This window comes from Erinaceus europaeus, chromosome 6 (assembly GCF_950295315.1).
Source record: "Erinaceus europaeus chromosome 6, mEriEur2.1, whole genome shotgun sequence".
Lineage (NCBI taxonomy): Eukaryota > Metazoa > Chordata > Mammalia > Eulipotyphla > Erinaceidae > Erinaceus > Erinaceus europaeus.
The window spans coordinates 6,835,185-6,855,714 of record NC_080167.1 but is presented as its reverse complement, the minus strand read 5'-3'; the positions used below and the strand labels follow the sequence as shown (position 1 = coordinate 6,855,714).

Genomic DNA, 20,530 nt, shown 5'->3' with positions numbered 1-20,530 from the left:
AGGATATATTCTCCTCCTAAGTGACACACGGGCTAGACAAGTAACAACTTTTTTTTTTTTTCCGAGTTATAAGATAGATGGCAGAGAAGGCTTCCCAAAACAAAAAGCCAACTTAAGAGCTGTACTTAATTTCTCTCCTATAAATTCCTGTTTTAAGTCCTAGCACTCATTAGAAGCATGGGGAGTTCAGGGAATGCACTGCATTAAAAAAAACACTAAGAACAAAGCGAAGGAAGAACCAAGTGTTTCTGTTGCCCGTGTCCTCTTGACCCTCCTTCCTTCTTACATGCTACAATGAGCTTCCTGAGCTTCATTCCTACTTTTCATTTTTTTCAGCACAACAAGCAGAAATTAACACTGAAAAAATAGGATTTCCTCATTATTGGGTTCGCAGCCTCCTCTCCCCCACTGCAACACAAGTACCGTGAGGAGGTGACTTTGTTACATTCACCATCATGACTGAACACCTAGAATGGTATCTGGTTGTGTTCACTTAATGTTTAACGTCTATCTCAGTTAAAGGAAGGCATGGCGCAAAGCGCAAGGACCAGCGTAAGGATCCTGGTTCGAGCCCCCGGCTCCCCACCTGTAGGAGGTCGCTTCGCAAGCGGTGAAGCAGGTCTGCAGGTATCTGTCTTTCTCTCCCCCTCTGTCTTCCCCTCCTCTCTCCATTTCTCTCTGTCCTATCCAACAACAACAACAGCTATGACAACAATAACAACTACAACAAGCACAACAATAAGAGCAACAAAATGGGAAACACAGCCTTCAGGAGTAGTGGATTCATAGTGCAGGCACCGAGCCCCAGCAATCTCTGGAGGCAAAAAAATAAATAAATAAAATAAAAATCTAAAAAAAAAAAAAAAAAAAAAAGGAAGGCGTGGGTGCTAAGAACCATGGATGTGGAATGACTCTTTAGACCTAATGGACTAATTCGTGCAGCAGGTCACTTTCGGGAACCGGAGCACCCAATTTTGTCATGAAGAACTGGCACATTAAAAAAGAAAAAGCCTGGGAGTCAGGCGGTGGCGCAGCGGGTTAAGCGCAGGTGGCGCGAAGCACAAGGACCGGCATAAGGACCCTGGTTTGAGCCCCCGGCTCCCCAACTGTAGGGGAGTCGCTTCACAAGCAGTGAAGCAGGTCTGCAGGTGTCTATCTTTCTCTCCTCCCCTCTGTCTTCCCCTCCTCTCTCTATTTCTCCATTTCTCTCTGTCCTATTCAACAACAATGACATCAATAACAAAGAACAACAATAATAACTACAACAATAAAATAACAAGAGCAATAAAAGGGAATAAATAAATATTTAAAAAAAAAAGAAAAGAAAAAAACCTGAGCCTTGGAGAGAGAGCTCATAAAACTCCTCTTGACTTTTCACCATCACTTCATGTTGCTGGTGTAGGGCCCAAGTGGCGCATGGCAGAAGATGAGTAACAGCATCACAGGCCAACAAGCACACAAGTAAATATTGTGTCATGGTGTTCTGATATAATAATCAGGTGGTAGCTGGAGCACAGTGGGCATTCAATAATATTTGATGAAAACATTTTCAATTTCATTCTAGCTACCACAATGCCCCACACACCTTTGGGGGAGGGGGCACTTAATTAACTAGATGCTCTAGATGTTGGAACTGAAAGGAAGAGCCAAAAAGTCAGCTACCTTCGAGTTGCTTAAAACCTGAGTCACCAATGTGATAGCACTTTTCTCCGCCATGAAGACTGAACGGCAGAGTAAATGAAGAGGCTACTGATGTCATTTAGCGACCAGGTTGTGAAAGGCAGAGAACACACAAATGGAGCGCTGGTGTGTTTCTCGAATGGGGATGCAGTGAGTTGTGTACATTGAGAGAAAGCATCAAGGAGATGATTGAATCTCAAGGGTTGGTTGAAAGGTATCTTTGTGAGATGGAGTGGGAAGGAGAGCTACTTTAGAAAATACCCAGGACAGCAGTCCCAGTGAGCGGAGGGGAATAAGGTTGGACAAGTGGAAGTCCACCTTGGCTGGGTTCCTGGAGGAGAGAGTGACCCCAGAGTGGACTGACAGAGGGATCGGTGAAGAGAGTTTTGGAGTGTGAGCTGGTGTCAGTGAAGAGCCTGATATAATCACTTCAGGAGCAATGGTCAGAAGAGGCTGATGCAAGCAACATCATTAAGACCAGTTTACAAGAGTCCACATGATGAACTCTGTACACAGGAAGTAGTGCCAGAAATAGGACATAGATGGACAGGTGACAAGCTACAGGAAGAATCCGCAAAATGTGACAACTGATACAAGAAACACTAACCGCAAACTCTGACAACGCAACAACTGCCAGAGAAAAAAGGAATACATAAAATAAAATAATAAAAGAAGACAAGATATATATATATATATGGGGGGGAGACTATAATCCCAGATGTTTAATACAATCTTGGATCTTTGGCCAAGTCATTTCCATGTTTATTTGAGTGTATCAGAAATCTCATGGGATGAACCAAGATGACAGAGGACAGTCAAATAGAGCTAGTCACTAAATACATGTAAGTAATTCAGCCCATGAGAATAGATTCTATTCCCTAAAGTTTCTCATAAACCCCCTATTTCCTCCCTCTGCATAGGGAGTGGTCAGGTATAACTGATCCAAACACTGAAAGTTTAAATGAAAACAAATCAGACTTACTTAAGTAAATTATCCCATTGGGGGTTCAATCCCCAGTACCGCATACAATGGTAGTGGGGTGCTCTATTCTCTCAATAAAAAATATTCTTGGGGGTCGGGCAGTAGCACAATGGGTTCAGTGCACATGGCATAAAGCACAAGGACCGGCTCAAGGATACTGGTTCAAGCTAAATAGTTGATACTGTGCACAATCTGGGTTTGAGCCCAGCTCCCCTCACGCTAAAGGAAGCTTCAGTGCCGTGGTCTCCCCCCCACCACCACCTCTCTATCAGAAACAAAATGAGGGAGAGGGGTGGAAGAGGGAGGAAAGGGAGGGAAAGTGAGTGCCTGTCGTGTGTGCTGCAACGCGTGCTGCGATGTAGAGGAGAGAGAGAGAGAAGATCCGGAGTGGAGAAGAAACACAATTCTTTATTCGCATGGGCACCTCAGAGTTGGGTGAGAGCCTAGTGGTTCGGGCCACGTGGAGCTAGCCTAAATGGCCGCCTCGCGCAGCACCCTTTTCTGCGTCTAACCACTGAGGTGAAAACCGGGCAAGAGAGAGAGGGGCAGAAGAAGAAGGGCTTTATAGGGCAAAAACCGGGAGTTATGAGCCGGGACAGGAATGGTTGGGAAGAGCACTTCGAGAATATTGTATTAACTCTCGCGGGAACTGGCACTAGCCTGAAACGACAACATGACGCTCCGAGAATGTCCCATGTCCCAACTCTCGCGGGAACTGACACTAGCCTGAGGGGACATCTGCACAGCAAGTGCCAGGTTTTGGAAGCTTCCTGTTTCACTGTTTCACTGACTAGTGCGCTCAATCCCCTGGCCACTCCCACCATCTTGATTCCCAGCAGGTTCCCTGTGGCAGGTGCCCCGTCCTGACAAATTCACCCTTCCTTCTCTGTTCAGCAGGCGCAGCACATTTACCAGAATTCTGCCCCAAAGGTTATCAAGTGCCTGTCTCACCAAAAAGAAAGCAAATGCTTTGGCCCCTATCTGGCAATCAGGTCTTTGTGTATATCCTTAGTTGATCCTAATTCTGAAGAACAGGAAGGGCTGGTCTCAGTTCTGTGCTGCAGCCTTTTCTTCCCATCACAAGGAATCATCAGTGTTGGCCTCACTTGTTTCCTCTCAAGCGAGACAACGGAAATCCTCTGAAAACCCTCAGTTGCTGCCACCCGCTCTTCCTCTTTGTCCTTAGACACGAATCTCTTTTGACTCCTGCCAACCGCCCTCTCTAGTTCCACCTCAACTTCATCCTCAGAAAATAAGCATAAGTGCAATCACCACACTTCACAGAAATGACTCAAAAGTTGGCTGCTGACTATAGCCCCAGATGTTTAATATGATTTTGAATCTTTGGCCAAATCATTTCCATGTTTATTTAGGTGTAAGAGGTTTTCCAGGAAGTGAGACTGGAAGGCTTGAGGAGTTCCAATTAATGAACTCTCTAGCAAACCTCTCCCTCCCATCTTCCTCCAGGGAAGGTACCCCTTTATCTCACTGAGGGTGAGTTAATCAACCTGGAGTTTAGCAGTGACTGTTGGCTTGCACTAAGAGGCACTACAAGACATCATCATGTGAAAAGTCACACAGGCATGTACTAGAGGAACGTGGGCCACATGTCACAAGGGGTCACATTTATGCAGAGCCCAGTGATGAAATTCCTCAGGGTTCTAGAACATTGGACCCAATGTTATTTGAGCAGAGCAGTCAGTCCAATTGTTTTCTCTTGGACTGGGGGAATCTCATAACTGTTTATTGTCTCCTTTTTTTGCTTTGGCCACTAGGAAAATGAGAATTTCCAAATCTGCTCCCTAGCAACTGACAAGATATTGCTTTTCCCTTTTGCCCTGGCTGTATTCCCTGGCCCTCTTGTGCTCTTCACCTAGAATTCTGTATTTATTTCTTTTTGTCCTTTTAATACTGAACTTATTTTTTGAAATAAGTCACCATGATTTACCTTGGAAAAAAATGCACTATTCGATATTTCTCACATTTCTGACTATTTGTAAATTTAAACTAGAAGACACGAAATCTTATAATCCAAATCCATAAATATTTAAACCTTTTAAACCTATTTTCTACTATTAATCACTTACTTTCTAAAATGAGAACAGCTCTCAAGATGCATACAATGTTTACCTGCCTATCCCATAGGAGCTGCTGACAACTCTTCATTCCACCTTGTTTGTGCTGTAGCAGCTGGTGCCCACAAGTTCCTGGTCTAGTAAGTGAAGTTTCTGTCATCGCTTCCATAGTATCCTCCCTTCTTCTAGCTTTCCCTCACGCCCATCTCCCAGACAACCACAGCTCTCCTTCATCCCTCCTCCTGTCCTGCAGTGACTGGGTGGGTATCAGACAGGAAGCTCTCTATTAGGACTAACCAAGGCTAACAGAGAAACATGCCTACCATCCTCCTCAAACTAGTTCAGAAAATAAAAACTGGATGGGTACCTGCTCAAATGACAGGAACCCCCAAACAAGCTGGCTTTGGAAAGCCCCAAAATACACACACTTTGGGAAACTGAGACTCAGGTGAAATGACTCAGTAGCTGGTACACACATGCATATGCATACATGTGCATACGTACACACACACACACACACACACACACACAATATGCTGAGCTACTGCCATTGTGATAATGCTCTTCTAACAGAAGCCCCATAAACAGGGGCCGGGTGGTGGCTCACCTGGTTGAGTGCACTTGTTACAATGCACAAGGATCTGGGTTCGAGCCCTTGGTCCCCACCTGCAAAGGGAAAGCTTTGCAAGTGCTGTAGGTGTATCTCTGCCTCTCTCCTTCTCTCTCTCTCTCTTCCCTCTCAATTTCTGGCTGTCTCTATCCAATAAATAAAGATTATACACACACACACACACACACATATATATACACCCATAAACAAATCTGTGTTAAAATCATCGAGGGTTTTTGTGTAAGAACAGAACATTGCTCATCAGAAATCATTGTCAGAGTGACAAATTTAATGGGTAAACACAGGAGTGTCTAAGAAAGACTTCTTCATTTCCTTCAATGATGCAGGAAAATAGCCCGACAATAAGAACACCTGGGAGGCTGCTAAGAGGCCAGGTGATGCCAATGTTTCTACTAGTGCAGAATATTCTAGAAGGTTCTGTAAGAAATTGATGATGGGGGTCAGGCGGTAGTACAGCGAAGTAAGCCCACATAGCACAAAGCACAAGGACCAGCATAAGGATCCCGGTTTGAGCCCCCGGCTCCCCACCTACAGGAGGGTCGCTTCACAAGTGGTACAGGTTTCTATCTCTCCCCCCTATGTCTTCCCCTCCTCTCTCCATTTCTCTCTGTCCTATCCAACATCAACAACAGCAAAGAGCTATAGCAACAACAATAATAACCACAACAATAAAACAAGGGCAACAAAAGAGAAAAAAATAGCCTTCAGGAGCAGTGGATTCGTGGTGCAGGCACTGAGCCTCAGCAATAACCCTGGAGGCAGAAAGAAAGAAAGAAAGAAAGAAAGAAAGAAAGAAAGAAAGAAAGAAAGGAAGGAAGGAAGAAAGAAAGAAAAAGAGAGAAAGAAAGAAGAAAGAAAGAAAGAAAGAAAGAAAGAAAGAAAGAAAGGGAAAGGAAAGAGAGGGGAGGAGAGGAGGGGTGAGGAGGGGTGAGGAGGGGAGAGGAGAGGAGAGAGGAGAGGAGAGGAGAGAGGAGAGGAGGGGAGGGGAGGGGAGGGGAGAGGAGAGGGGAAAAGAAAAAAGAAAAGAAAAGAAAAGAAAAGAAAAGAAAAGAAAAGAGAAGAAAAGAGAAATTGATGATAGTGGTTCACTTTGGGGAGGGACACAGCTTATGACAGGAAGGAAACATTTTGAACTTTCTATGCCACTTGAATTTTTTTTTAATGGACTGGACTAGTTTCCCAAGTAAATAAAAACAGAGAGGACTTGAAGTTGGGGATGACCCAGGTGTGATTCCTGCCACTATCAAATACTGACTCCGTGTTCTTAGTCAAGCGGCTTCCTCTCTTTTGGCCCGTGTCTCCTCTGCACTGTAGGACTGACTACAGTTCCTGCCTCACAGACAGCAGGGAAGAAGAAATATGTTTGGCAGTCCCTGGCACCTATCAGATGGCCAACAAATGATATCAGAATATAATATAAACAGTATTATTGACAATAATCTGGGGCTGGGAGAGAGCACAGTGGGTAGAGCACGCACCTGCCTGCGGGTCAAGCCCCCATTCTATACAGGGCACTGTGGACAGTGCCAAGGAACAGTGGAGCATCGGTGTCTCTCTCTGCCTGGTTCTGTAAATACAAAGAAGTTTTTCAAATTGGGTCAGCATGCCACTCAGCAGTAAGGGGCACCATGCAGTTAGTGCAAGGGCCTTGGTTCATTCCCCAGCACAGCAGTAAAATAATAATAATGTAGTCCATCCTTAATTAAAAGTATGGGATAATAGTAAGCTGGGGGGAAGAGTGTGGGAGGCACAAAAATGTTTGTTTCCAAACATTTATTGGCCACCAGAAGGTAGATATTAAGGGGAAACACCATCTTGAAAGTGATGAGGGCTGTAAAGTCCATCTGAGAGAAATGCTTTAAATTCCTAGAAGCAGAGTGTGAAATGTAATGTGTTCGAGCAGACTATGAAGCAGGTTTGCAGGTGTCTATCTTTCTCTCCCCCCTCTGTCTTCCCCATCTCTCTCCATTTCTCTCTATCCTAGCCAGCAGCGACGACATCAATAACAACAATAATAACTACAATAAGCAACAAGGGTGACAAAAGAGAATAAATACATAAATATTTAAAAAATTTTTTTTTAAAAAAAGAACTGCATAAGCTGTTGCTTCCCAGGCAACATCTGGGGTGTAGGAAGGGCAACAAGTTGGCAAAAAGAACTGGATGTTGTCTGTCCTGGAGGGGTCATAGTAATACTCTGTTGAACACTGAGCACGTGTGATTCAACAAGCAAGTGGGCAATCTACCCAACTTTCAAGTTTCTACCATTCTGTGGCCAGGAAGGGAGCTAGCTTAGTGTTAGAACCCAGGACTTGCAAGCCTGAGGTCCCTGAGGCTCCAGGTTTAATCCCCAGCACCATTACAAGCCAGAGCTGAGTGGTGCTCTGGTTGAGAAACTGTCTCTGTCTCTTATAAAAATAAACAGATCTTTAAGAGAAGGGAAAGAGACAAGAGGAGGAAAGAAAGAAGTGACCAGAAAATGGAGCAGCCACAGAACTTTCCCTCTGGCAGCAGCAGATTTGTGAAGCCAGGAAAGGTGGGTGTCACTCCCCAAAGCCCTAACGAGGAGCTCTGACTGACTTCAGCTTTCTACAGCTTTCCGGGAGCTCAGTCAAGTACCACTAGTCAGTTACCTGAAACAGCACCAGAACCACACAGCCCAGGCAGCTAGCACACTTAAGAAGGGCCCCACTGCAAGTTAGAAAAGTGGGCTTGAAGTCACAAGAACAAGCAGCTGGAAACTCAACCAAGCATCTGACTCTGAGGCTGGGAATTAAGGACTGTATGAGGCTGCAATTAGTTTGCAGAATGAGTGGCAATAACCCGTCATGGAGTCTGGCACTGCCTGGGAGGATAGGCATCTGAGTGAACTGGGTCAGGTACTCAGCTCCTGTGGTGGTGTGGGTTGCCCCTGGCAACCTAGGGGGCAGGCAGGGCCCAGAAGGGTGCAGATACCCTGTGGACCTCAATGCCAAAGCCAAGGCACGCCCTACTTTCTCTCAATAGCCATTCCCAAACCTGTCATTCATAAATTTGCCCAGACCCTTCTTAAATTACTTTTCTATATCCTGCCAGGACCACCCCTTACGAGAATGAGTTTTAGAAGATGACTACCTGCTGTGATAAGCAGTACTTCCTTTCACTGGTTACAACAAGAAAAAGAGTGAGGGATGAGATAGCAGAGAGGCTAATAGTGCTTGCATCAAAGGACAATCCTGTGTGTGCCAAGTGGAAATTGTCAAGAGCCCAGAACCAGGAGGCATTTCAGCAGTAAGCAGGAACTGAGTGACCTCAAGGGCTCTGGTTGATCAAAGTCACTCAATGTGCATTTATAAAGAAAAGGCCAGGGGGTCGGGCAGTGGCACACCAGGTTAAGTGCATATAATATGAAGTGTAAGGACCCACACAAAGATCCCAGTCCAAGCCCCCAACTCCCCAACTTCACTGCTTCGCAAGCAGTGAAGCAGGTCTGCAGGTGCCTATCTTTCTCTCTCCCTTTCTATCTTCCCTTCTGCTCTCAACTTCTCTCTGTACTACCCCCCAAAAAATAAATAAATAAATAAATAAATATAAAGAAAAGGGCATAATTTACGGTAGAGCTAGCTAGTTAGAAAATCTCTCAAACAGCATAGAGTCCAGCAATGTTTTCAATCATAAGAGTCTGAGTTGATTATAGATAGGCAGGGGCCAGAGGTAGAATCCAGGAAAGTCTGCTAGGAGACATTGACATGAACACAACGGGCCTTTCTCTGCAGAGAGAAGAATGCTGCAGAACCTCGGGGAAAGGCACCACCAACACTCAGTGTGCATGAAGGTCCCAGCTACTTAGTATAGCTCAGGGTCACTCCATCGACAGCAAACACTCTAATTGCAATGTAGTGCCCTGGACTCATTTCTGGAACTGCAAAGGGGCATGAAGAGGGAAAATCAGTGCAGTCCAGAAAAATTCTCAAGTTGAATCAATAGTAATTGCCCACATTAATCTCAGTTTTGACAAATGCAGCACAGTTATGAAAGACAGTAATGTAAAGGGAAACGGGAAGAGAGGTATGTGGGAACTCTCTGTGCTGTCTTTGCAAACTTTTCAATAAATCTAATATTATTTTTAAGGGAAGGCTTATGAAAAGTGAAAGAAAAAAATGTAAAGAAAACATTATTTTGGGGCCAGGAGGTAGCACAGCTGGTTGAGTGGACACGTTCAAGCTCTAGGTGCCACCTGCAGGGGAAAGCTTTGTGAGTGGTGAAACAGTGCTGCAGGTGTCTCTCTCTCTCCTGCTCTATCTCCCCCTACCCTCTTGATTTCTGGCTTTCTCTATACAATAAAAAAAGATTAATTTTTAAAAAATTAAAGAAGAAAACATTATTCCATGACTCTTTGGACTCTCTACTGTGAGTTACAAGTCCATAAAGATTAGCAAGAGTTCTCAGAATGAGTATGAAAGATTAAGGACATGAAAGGTGTTTTTCAAAAGAAGATAAACAGTTGGCCAACAAGTACCAGGAAGGTTCTCCACCTTACTGATCCACAGGGAAAGTGCAAATCAAAAATACAATGAGATAAGGACCCACTAATAATAAGACAAGAAAGAGCAGATCTGGGTGGAATGTGGGGAAATGGAACCCTTATGCAATACTGGGAAAATGGAAATTGGTATGACTGCTATTAGAAACAGTATGGAGTTTCCTAGAAAAATTAAAATTAGAACTGTCATATGACCCAGCAATCCCTCTTCTGGTATACATTCGAAGCAAATGAAATCAGTACCACTCCCATGTTCACAGCAGTGTTATTCACAGTAGTTACGGCACACAAAACACTCACTAGTAGACAGTCTGAGTAAACTGATGCTTTCAGGGGGGTGGGGGGTGGTGCATCAGGTTAAGTGCACACAGTACAAGGACTGTAGCAAGGATCCAGGTTCAAGCCCCCGGCTCCACACCTGCAGGGGGGTAGCTTCATAAGTAGTGAAGTGGGTCTGCAGGTGTCTATCTTTCCCTATCCATCTATCTATCTATCTATCTATCTATCTATCTATCTATCTATCTTCCCCTCCCCTCTCAATTTCTCTGTCCAATCAAAAAAAAAAAAAAACTGATGCTTTCATTCCCATCCCCCTATGGTCAGACGATTAAGTGATTTTTCAGCTGTTTGGTATTCTCATGACTTTACCCCACTTTTAACTTGCAGTGGGGGGGCCTCCTTAAGTGTCCCAGCTGGGCCATGTGGTTCTGATAAGTCAAGTATGGAGGTAACAAGTGTGAAGATGACCAAGACTACAGAGTCTCATCATCATCTAGTCACCCCAAAGATAATCGAGATTTTCCAAGAGACAGGCCTCAGGAGACCAATGACTCCCTTTCCACGGATACCCATCCTCTCTGGCATCTCTATAGCTTAAAAGGCAGTACTTAAACTTGTGAGCCCAGTCAGCTTGGGACCTATAAGAAGTCTGCTTAAAAAAAAAAAAAAAAAAAAAGAACAAAATTTGGAGATCTGACACAATGCCATGACAACATCAAGGTTTACCAAAACACAGAATAAAATTAGTTAATTAATTAATCACCATCCACTGACTGACTTGAGTGCAGATTATGTTGTTAGACACAATCAGCAAGTAGATGCATAAAAAAATTAACAGCGTATTCAAGAAGACCACGGGGATAAAAAGACAAGACAAGGAAAGATTAAGTACATGAACAGCATCTCAAAAGGACTGTAGCAAATCATTCTTAACGGAGAAAAAAAATAAGACTCCACTGAAAATGTTGCTGATTAAAAACTCTGAACCTTGAAGATCTGAGGGTTGATGTACAGAAACTGGAAGCAGGTGGGGGGGAGGATGTTTCTGTCAGAAGAAAGTATTGCCAACGTAAATTCAGGGAAATGCAGCCTACTTACATATTTTGGTGGAGGGTGTTAAAGAAATAAACAAAATGGCTTTCAACTGGACAGTTCAGATCTTAACTGAACTCACACATTTCAGCAAAAGAGGTGAAAAGCTCCAACAACAACACACCTCCATGCAGAACTCTGATTCTGACACACAGGGCTGAGTCCCATTTCCCCTTCTCCCCCACCACCAAAAACAAAGAACACTTGAATCTAACCTCTGTTAATAACTAGGCCAGGTCACTGACCACATTCAATCAATACCTTCAACAATAAAAAAATAAAAAATATATTTAATTCATGAGGGGGAAAAAAAAACACCCAACCATTTCGGTTTTGTTGATAAATAAATCAGGTATTTGTGTTTAATGAATGGAGTTTGCAGTCATTAATTATAAAGTGATATGTGAGTCAATTCATTGCATAGACATCATAGATTTTACATGCTTGGGAGCAAAGACAAATACTTTGGAAGGAAACAAATGAACACAGCAAGACATAATTAGTTTCAGTGAAGGCTTGGCCATTAGCAGAGCAACTTGGACATGCTGCCTCCTCTCAAGTCTTTTTACCTAATCTGTGAAGGAAATACCTAGGTTCATTTGTCCTCTGGAGAAAAAAGCTCTGTCAAATCAAGTGACAACCTTCGATCTCCATCAATCTGTACTTCGAATTTACTGATGGGTCATATTCCCCAAGCCACAAAAATAGAAAGTTTGATGAACAGCCCTTTCCTATACAAGCAATCTTAAAACAGAATCATTACTCAGTATCAGCCATGCTATTAGCCTTTCCGAACTCTGTGAATAATCGTAATAGTCTTATTTACATAAATTATGCCAGCTTCTGTGGGCTAGCATAATTCATTCGTAAGTGTTACTTAATCCCAACACCAGATTAGACAGAACTTGACTTACTGTTTCGAATGTTATTCCAGTCGATTTTAGAGAAGAAAGGATGGCAGCAAAGGCCTTCAAACTTCAGTCTCTCTTTCTGGCCACACAACAAACTTTGAATCAGATCAAGTAATGTGCTGCTAACTTTAGGATCATCTGGAAACTTCAAAAACCGCTGTTCCAGAAAATAAATAATAAAATCATTATTTCCTTAGAGAACTTAGCTTCTCAGGTCCTAAAGGTATGAAAGTATTTCTCACATACGAAAGTTTCCTTTCTATTACTTTTTTTAAAGAAGGGAAGTACTGTGCCCTCAACTTTGAATCAAAGGCATGTTCCTGAAATAAATGGCCTCTTCACATCAATAGGCCTCATTCTTCTGCGAGGCTGCAGTATCGTTCCTGACTCGACCATGCTCTCTCTCTCCCATCTCATCTTGCTCTACTCCCCACCTGGCTGGCTCTTTGCTGTCCAACAATGAGAAGCTATTTAGAGCTGCCTGAACAAGTCACTCTGTTCTCTCTATCTATAATGTCCTGCTCAATATATGTACCCCCCCTTGCCTCCTTCCTCTTCTACCTTGTCATTTCCTCCCCCATACCACTCTGATCCACTTTTACACATGCACCAGTGTATTTTGATTCTGTGTGAGGATGGACAGAGCGAGCCTTCTCCTGGGTAATCGGTGTAAACCTGGTACCTAACAGTGCCTACTGCAATTCACTCATTCTTGAATGAACAGGTTGAAATGAAGGAAATAAATCAGCCCTAACAATCACCTAAGGGAAATCTTTACTTCGAGAATGACAAATGATGTGTGTACACATGATACTTAAAAGTACTGAGCACTGCAAAAAGATGAGATTGGGATACATAGTTTAAAAAACCTGTAAAATAAATTCTTTTTCCTTTTGGTTTTACCATACTCTTTTTTTTTTCTTTTTCTTTTTTAATATTTATTTATTCCTTTTTGTTGCTTTTTTATTGTTGTAGTTGTTGTTGGATAGGACAGAGAAAAATGGAGAGGAGAGAAAGACAGACACCTGCAGACTTGCTTCACCGTCTGTGAAGTGACTCCCCTGCAGGTGGGGAGCCAGGGGCTCAAACTGGGGTCCTTACGCCGGTCCTTGTGCTTTGCGCCACCTGCGCTTAACACACTGCACTACCGCCCGACTCTCATACCATACTCTTAAGAAGTGAGTTTAGGGAAGGGGTAGAGAGCATAATAGTTATACAAAGAGACTCTCATGCCTCAGGCTCCAAAGTCCCAGGTTCAATCCCCTGCACCACCATAAGCCAGAGCTGAACCGTGCTCTGGTAAAAAAAAAAAAAAAAAAAAAAAAAAAAGTGAGTTTAGAGATAGGGACGTGGCCCACTAGCAGAGCACTTGCCTCCTTGCATGTGTGAGGTCTTAGGTTTGGTTCCCAGCACCACACAGGAGCAACAAAGACACCACCACCACCACCACCCCCCAAAAAAAGTAGAATTTCATCAATGGTGGAGCAGAGCTTTATGTGTTCTCTGCCTTACTCTTTCATTAAAAAAATAATAATTTTTAAAAAGGGTTTGACATGGTAGAAAGTAACCAGGAAACAATTTTCAGGACCAGGGAGACAGCCCAATGAGTTAGAGCACAGGATTTGCATAACCAAGGCCCCAAAGATCCCAAGTTCAACTCTGGGCACAACCATAAATCAGCATTGCACAATGCTCCAATTTTCCTCTCTTTTTCTCTCATAAAGATAAATGACTCTTGGGCAGGGGAGACAGCATAATGGTTACACAAAGAGACTCTCCTGCCTGAGGCTCCAAAGTCCCAGGTTCAATTCCCCGCACCACCATAAATCAGAGCTGAGCAGTGTTGTGGTAAAATAATAATAATTATAAGTAAATAAAAAATAGGTGAATCTAAAGAACAAGTTTAATTCATATATATTTTCTTATTTACGTTCTCATTCAATTTTACTGCCATATTCAACAGCTACCAATAACAGCATAAGATGCAGAGCATGAATTTCAAAGTCAAAGTGCCCGTGTTCATTCTGGCCAAGTTATTCAACCACCCTGTGCCTTAATTTCCTCATTTGTAAAATGAAAATATTAATAATTTCTACTTCACAGAGCTGAGGATTAGCCAAGTGAATACATTCTATTTCACCAATTCCAAGACTAACACTCACTTTGAACAGCCCTGAAATTCAAAATGCATTTTATAATCAATGAGATAACAGATTAATTGGCAGCCATTTGGCTTTCTTTAATTGTACATAAAATAATAGCGTAGGCTGACAATTACTGGCAGCTGAGAGTCAATGAAACACAATTAATAAAATGTTTACAACAGCTTTTGGCACAAAGTAAGTGCTACAGAAGTGTCTGTTATTATTATCCAATACTGCCAGTTTATAAACACTCATTGATACCCCTTTTATTTCTTTATTTATTCCCTTTTGTTGGCATTGTTTTATTGTTGTAGCTATTATTGTTGTTGTCATTGTTGGACAGGACAGAGAGAAATGGAGAGAGGAGGGGAAGACAGAGAAGGGGAAAGAAAGACAGACACCTGCAGGTGGGGAGCCCTGGGCTCAAACCAGGATCCTTATGCCAGTCCTTGCTCTTTGCGCCACCTGCACTTAACCCACTATGTTACCACCCAACTCCCAATACCTTTTTTTAAATGGCATCTCTCAATATTATTCAAAGTCTACAAGCGGCCCTTTACCTGGAAGTTCATGATGTTATTAAAGGTCCTGGCAGAGGTCCCCTCCGTGAATGGGGTCCGGCCATAAATCATCTCATAGGTGATCACGCCCACCGACCACCAGTCACAGTCCGGGCCATAGGCAGCGCCTTTGCCATCCCCGTTCATCACAGTCAGCACTTCAGGGGCCATGTAGTCTGGCGTCCCGATTGGGAGTTTGGCGGTCACCTGGAAGCCCATCAACAGAACGAGCACAGCAAACTGTCAATTACCCTCAAGAAGCCTGCCAGCAGCCCCACAGCAGACACAAACCACTTGCCGCTGATTGTGAGTCTCCCAGACACTTAGACCTTGTGTCGAGTGGCACGCTGTCAGGAAATGCAAATCACTTGCTAATTTTCTGAAAAGTACATAATGTAATCCAAAGCCAGTGGGGGAGGGGGCAAGATACTTAAGACCTTTGGTTACACAAACAAGAGGGCAAGGTGTCTGCGAGGTGTCTTTCCTGATACACATTACTGATGACAAGAAGGGTCTTACCTGTGAGAACAGCAGAGCGATACTAAATCGTAAAGATGAATCTGTAACATCTACACATTACTGGAAGAGTGGGCGGGCTAGCTGACAACTCAAGTCACAAGTGTGTTACGTCTTGAGTTTAAACATCTGGCACTGGCATTCCTACTTCAACCTACCCACAGGATAAGGCATGGTAACTCTCACCAAAGGCCAGATGTTAATGAGGTGGTCACTTCTCACCCCCAGCCCCTTCTCACTGCTCAGTAACCCAGGAGTCTCCAGTCCAAGGGAGCCCCAAGCACCTGACCCTGGCAAACAAAGACTAGGAGCGTGTGACAACTTTTTTTTAAATTATGTTTATTCATTTACTGGATAGAGGCAGCCAGAAATTGAGAGAAGGGGGGAGATAGAAAGGGAGAGAGAAACCTGCAACACGACCACTTGGGGCGTTTTCCCCCTACAGGTGTGGGCTGGGGGCTTGAACCCAGGTCTTTGATCACTGTAATGTGCACTAAACCAGGTGCCCCACCACCTGGCCCCATAAGGTGGCTTTTTTTTTTTTTTTGCCAACAGGATTATAGCTGGGGCTCAGTGTCTGCACTAAGAATCCACTGCTCCAGGATGCCTCCCCCCCATTTTGTTGCCTTTGCTATTGGATAGGACAGAGAGAAATCAAGAGGGGGGGAGAGATAGACACCTGCAGACCTGCTTCACCACTTGTGAAGCGATCCCCCGGCAGGTGGGGAGACGGGGACTCAAACCTGGATCCTTACGCCGTTGGTTCTTGCACTTCACACATGTGCACTTAACCCACTAGGCTACCGCCCAGCCCCCAGGAGGTCTTTTTATAAAGCTAACATAGTTCATTTAAATAACTGTTCCCTTTTTTCTAAGAATGTGTGATTCTGACTGCTTTAGTGCTTAAAAAGCTGCTTTGTGGACGAGCAAGGCAGTAGCACAGCCAGTTAAGTGCGCATAGTACTATGAACAAGGACCAGCGCAAGGACCTGGGTTCAAGCCTCAACTCCCCACCTGCAGGAGGAAAGCTTCATGAGTGGTAAAACAGGTCTCCAGGTGTCTCTCTGTCTCTCTCCTTCATTTCCCACTCTCCTCTCAATTTCTCTTTGTCCTATCAAAATTAAAAAAGGGGGGAATAGCCACCAGGAGAGGTAGGTAGATTCAGTGCTGGCACTGAGCCCCAGCAACAACCCTGGAGGGAAAAAAAAAAAAAAGGAAGCTGCTCTGCATCTTGAAATGATACTGATGAGAAGACGGCTTTCTGCCCCTCAACACCATTTCTTGATCAGTCAATCTATCGATATTATCTATCGATATATCGATATATCGATATAAACACCTGTTAGGTGTTTCAAATTGTTGTTGAGGTTTTATTAAGTTATGCAATCTTTTAAATTTTAAAAAAGACTTATTTGTGAGTTGGAGCAATAACTCATAAGTTACGGCACCTGCACTGCCGTGAGCACAGTCCAGGTTTGGGTTTGAGCCCCAGAATCACATAGCACCAGGCAAAAACTCCGGTGCTGTGGTAAATGGGAAATAAAATTACATATCTGAAAAAGTTGACTTGGAGGGAGGAAAGTGCCTGTGTGTAAGGTCGCAGAGATGACTCCTCCCCGCCCCCATCCTGGCAAAAATTTATTTTTATGAAAGAGAGAGACTAAAATACTACTCAGCACTGGCATATGGTGGGGCCAGGGATTAAACCTGGAGCCCACAGGCATTCAAGTTCCAAGCTCTACAGGAAACTCATTCATTCTCCTTCCTCCCCTCTCCTCACCCATTCAAGTCACAATCAACACAGACTCTTCCAAACCCTAAATCCAGAAGGCGCTGTGACAGTGTTCTTCCTGACACCAGCCATCGGCTGCTTTGGGTGAAAGAACGTCTGCTGCACGTGCCTATTTGCAAAAGCTCGATGGTGTCACCAACCATCATTCGGTACTGACGGATGAAAAGGCGACCGGGGACGCGGCACAGTGCCTAGAGCTCTGGACTTCAATGTATGAAGTCCTGATCCAAGCCCTAACATCGCACGTGTCAGTGTAATGTTCTGGTTTTCTTTCTCTCCTTCATAAATAAGTAATAATCTTAAAAAAAAAAAAAAGAGAGAGAGAGAGAGAGAAAGAGAAGAGAGAGAAAATTCATCTAAGACAGAATAAAAAGGACCTTTAAGCTTGCAGAACTTAAAATAAGGCAAGGGCTGGAGAGACAGTTGACACAGTGGGGTGCAAGCCTTGCCACATACATGGTCCAGGCTGGAGCCCTAACACCTCCTGGAAGATGGTTATGACACTGGCATCTCTCTGGCACTGTCTCTCTTCCTCTGATTTCTTTTTTTTTCCTGTTTATCTTAAGTCAAGAGGAATCCTTTATCTGGGGAAGTCTGAACCAAGACTGTGATTCTTGGGGGAATTGGACAAGGATCGAACCTAGGGCTTCATCTATGCAAAGCACCCACTCCACCACTGAGCTATATACAGCCCTGGTCCCGACGGTCTTTCAATGTATATGTGAAATGTCTGTGAGCTCAGCACAGTGTTAGGATTAAGCGACAGATTAAATGACAAGAACCCAATATAGGGAGTCGGGCAGTAGCGCAGTGGGTTAAGTGCATATGGCGCAAAGCGCAGGGACCGGCGTAAGGATCCCGGTTCGAGCCCCTGGCTCCCCACCTGCAGGGGAGTCGCTTCACAGGCGGTGAAGCAGATCTGCAGGTGTCTGTCTTTCTCTCCCCCTCTCTGTCTCCCCCTCCTCTCTCCATTTCTCTCTGTCCTACCCAACAATAACAACATCAGTAACAACAACAACAATACTACAACAATAAAACAAGGGCAACAAAAGGGAATAAATAAATAAAATAAATATTTTTTTAAAAAAAAGAATTTTCTAAGTTGTATTCATTTACACTGGGGGGGGGAGTTACCCTCTCACTTGCATTTTGTACATCTTGTTCTAAAGTTAAAAATAATTAACGAAGGTTTTTGATGATAATTAATGATGACTACGTTTTCCATTAGTTACCGACCTCCAAGCACATTAAAGCTGTTCAACACAAAACTTCACAGGTCCGGTGTGGATCTTGCAAGATTCTCCTCTGGTGCCACTTATGGTCAACTAGTAGGAGTGAGACACCAAAAACGGAGTGTGTACGAAGACCCCAAACTGAGAACATTTGGCAGTCCCCAGTATTGCTGAATTTCAACTAGTTTTCACTGTATCAACAGGGAAGGAAATGCACCAGCTTAGCAGGAATCATTCAGAAAACAAAAGAAGAAATGCCAGTCATATTTTGGGAAGCAGAGAAGGTGGGGGAAAAGGGGAAAAGAATTAACTCATCAAATATTTTTACAAGCAGAAAGCAAATAAGATGAAAACTACTGTCATCCTCTTTCCAATCCCCTTTCCATCAAATCAAAACCAGTTTGACTTGTCCTCCGCATTAAATCAAATAAAAACCCCTGCAGAAGCAGAAGGAACCAATCTTCTCTAGGCTGTTCCCCCTTGTGAAAATGAACACCTTTTCACTCCTACATCAATCTCCAAAAGGACTACCTCCTAAGGGAGTCCAGCCCAATTGGGACTGGCGATAACTCAACATGCTACAGTCACCTGATGGCTGTTTCCCGAGAGAGCTGAGCAAGACGGGTTGGGAAGTGCTACCTGTTTGCCATTCTTAGAGATTCTAAGTGACATGGCAAATCACTGACGTGTCTCAGCTCACCACCCAAAGCCCTAGACAGTGTGGTCCCGTGGTGTTCGCTAACAAGACTACTCCAGAGCAAGATTCTAACTAGCAAGCTGTAAGGACAGAAAACTCAACAGTCTAAGGTTCACAAATATTCAGGACTCACAGATATTATTCGGGAGGCTAGGGAAAAGAACCAAGTGATCTGGGATAAAACAGTAATTTCAATAAATGTGTATTGTATTCCATTTAATAAAGTCAGTATTAAAAAAAATTTTAGAACTTACTTATGTCCTATCAAATATTCTACTTAAGTAACCACATTTTTAACCCATCACCATTGACCAAAAATACCAAAAAAAAAAAAAAAATATATATATATATATATATATATATATATATATATGATTCTATATTTGTGCTGGACTTGATTTAAATTGCAGGGTTTGGGTTTCCTATAGTAAAAAGGCCTTTGCAATTAAACAATTCTAAAAATACCTTCTTATCTGCTTCTCACATTCTGGCCCTAAAAGCAGAAAGATCTGGAGAAGCAATTCTCTTTCCAGTGTGTGTGTGGAGAGGCACTTCTTTCTCTCTCCCTCTTCCCCCCACCCCCGGGGTGTGTGTGTGTGTGTGTGTGTGTGTGTGTGTGTGTGTGTTGCACAAATTCTCAAGTGTGAGAAACCGAGTGTCATAGCTCCTTGACCGAAATGATCAGGGGTTGAGCACAAAGCTGCAGATAAATCTGAGAGGCTCTGGGAGGCTCCCTGCCTGGAATGAAGGCTGTTACAGTTAAGAGTGTCTGAAAAGGGCAGCCTGAAGCCCTGACAAACAGAAAACTGGAAGGAATCAGAGCCAGTCTATCCACCGAGGACTCTGAAGGCAGAGCCTGCAGACCAGAACATAGGCCTTGCTCCTGATGCCCACTCATTTGCCAAGCAGAGACTCTGGGTCTTAATCTAGTGTTCTGACTGGGTGTGCTCACTGCAAAAAAATACTGCTGACTCTCATTAATTAGCTTCCTGGTACTTCTCAGTTTTCTGGAATGATTGAACTAGGAGTGATTTTGCATCTCAAAAGACATTTGGCAATGTCTGGAGGCACATTTGGATGCCAAAATATGGGAGCATGGCATTGCATCCAGTGGGTAGAGACTAGTGTAGCAGCCAGCCATAACATAATACGTAAGCCAGCTCCCCACAAAAAAGAACTGTCCACACCAGGGGCTGGGCAGTGGTGCTCCTGGTTGAATGCACACGTTGCCATGCATAAGGAGCAGGGTTCAAGCCCCTGGCCCCCCACCTGCAAAAGGAATGTTTCGTGAGCAGTTACGGAATGCTACAGGTATGTTTCTCTTTCCTCCCTATCTTCCATCCCCTCTCAATTTCCCTCTGTCATATCAAATAAAAGAAGGAGAGAAGGAGAGAGACTGAGAGAAAAGGCTTCCAGG

The 20,530-nt window shown here is 43.7% G+C and overlaps 1 protein-coding gene across 8 annotated transcripts in view; it reads right to left on the bottom strand.

Moving 5' to 3' along the window:
- CIT (citron rho-interacting serine/threonine kinase) overlaps positions 1-20,530 on the bottom strand; it is a 179,422-nt gene that overhangs the window by 121,732 nt on the left and 37,160 nt on the right. For 7 of the 8 annotated variants that reach the window (XM_060192996.1, XM_060192998.1, XM_060192999.1 and 4 more), the window contains exons 8-9: positions 14,877-15,083; positions 12,176-12,329 (exon numbers count right to left, since the gene is read on the bottom strand). In XM_060192996.1, the coding sequence (XP_060048979.1) occupies positions 12,176-12,329; positions 14,877-15,083 (361 nt within the window). Of the gene's footprint in view, positions 1-12,175; positions 12,330-14,876; positions 15,084-20,530 lie in introns of those variants that run through there. The other variant, XM_060193003.1, reaches the window with a different exon arrangement.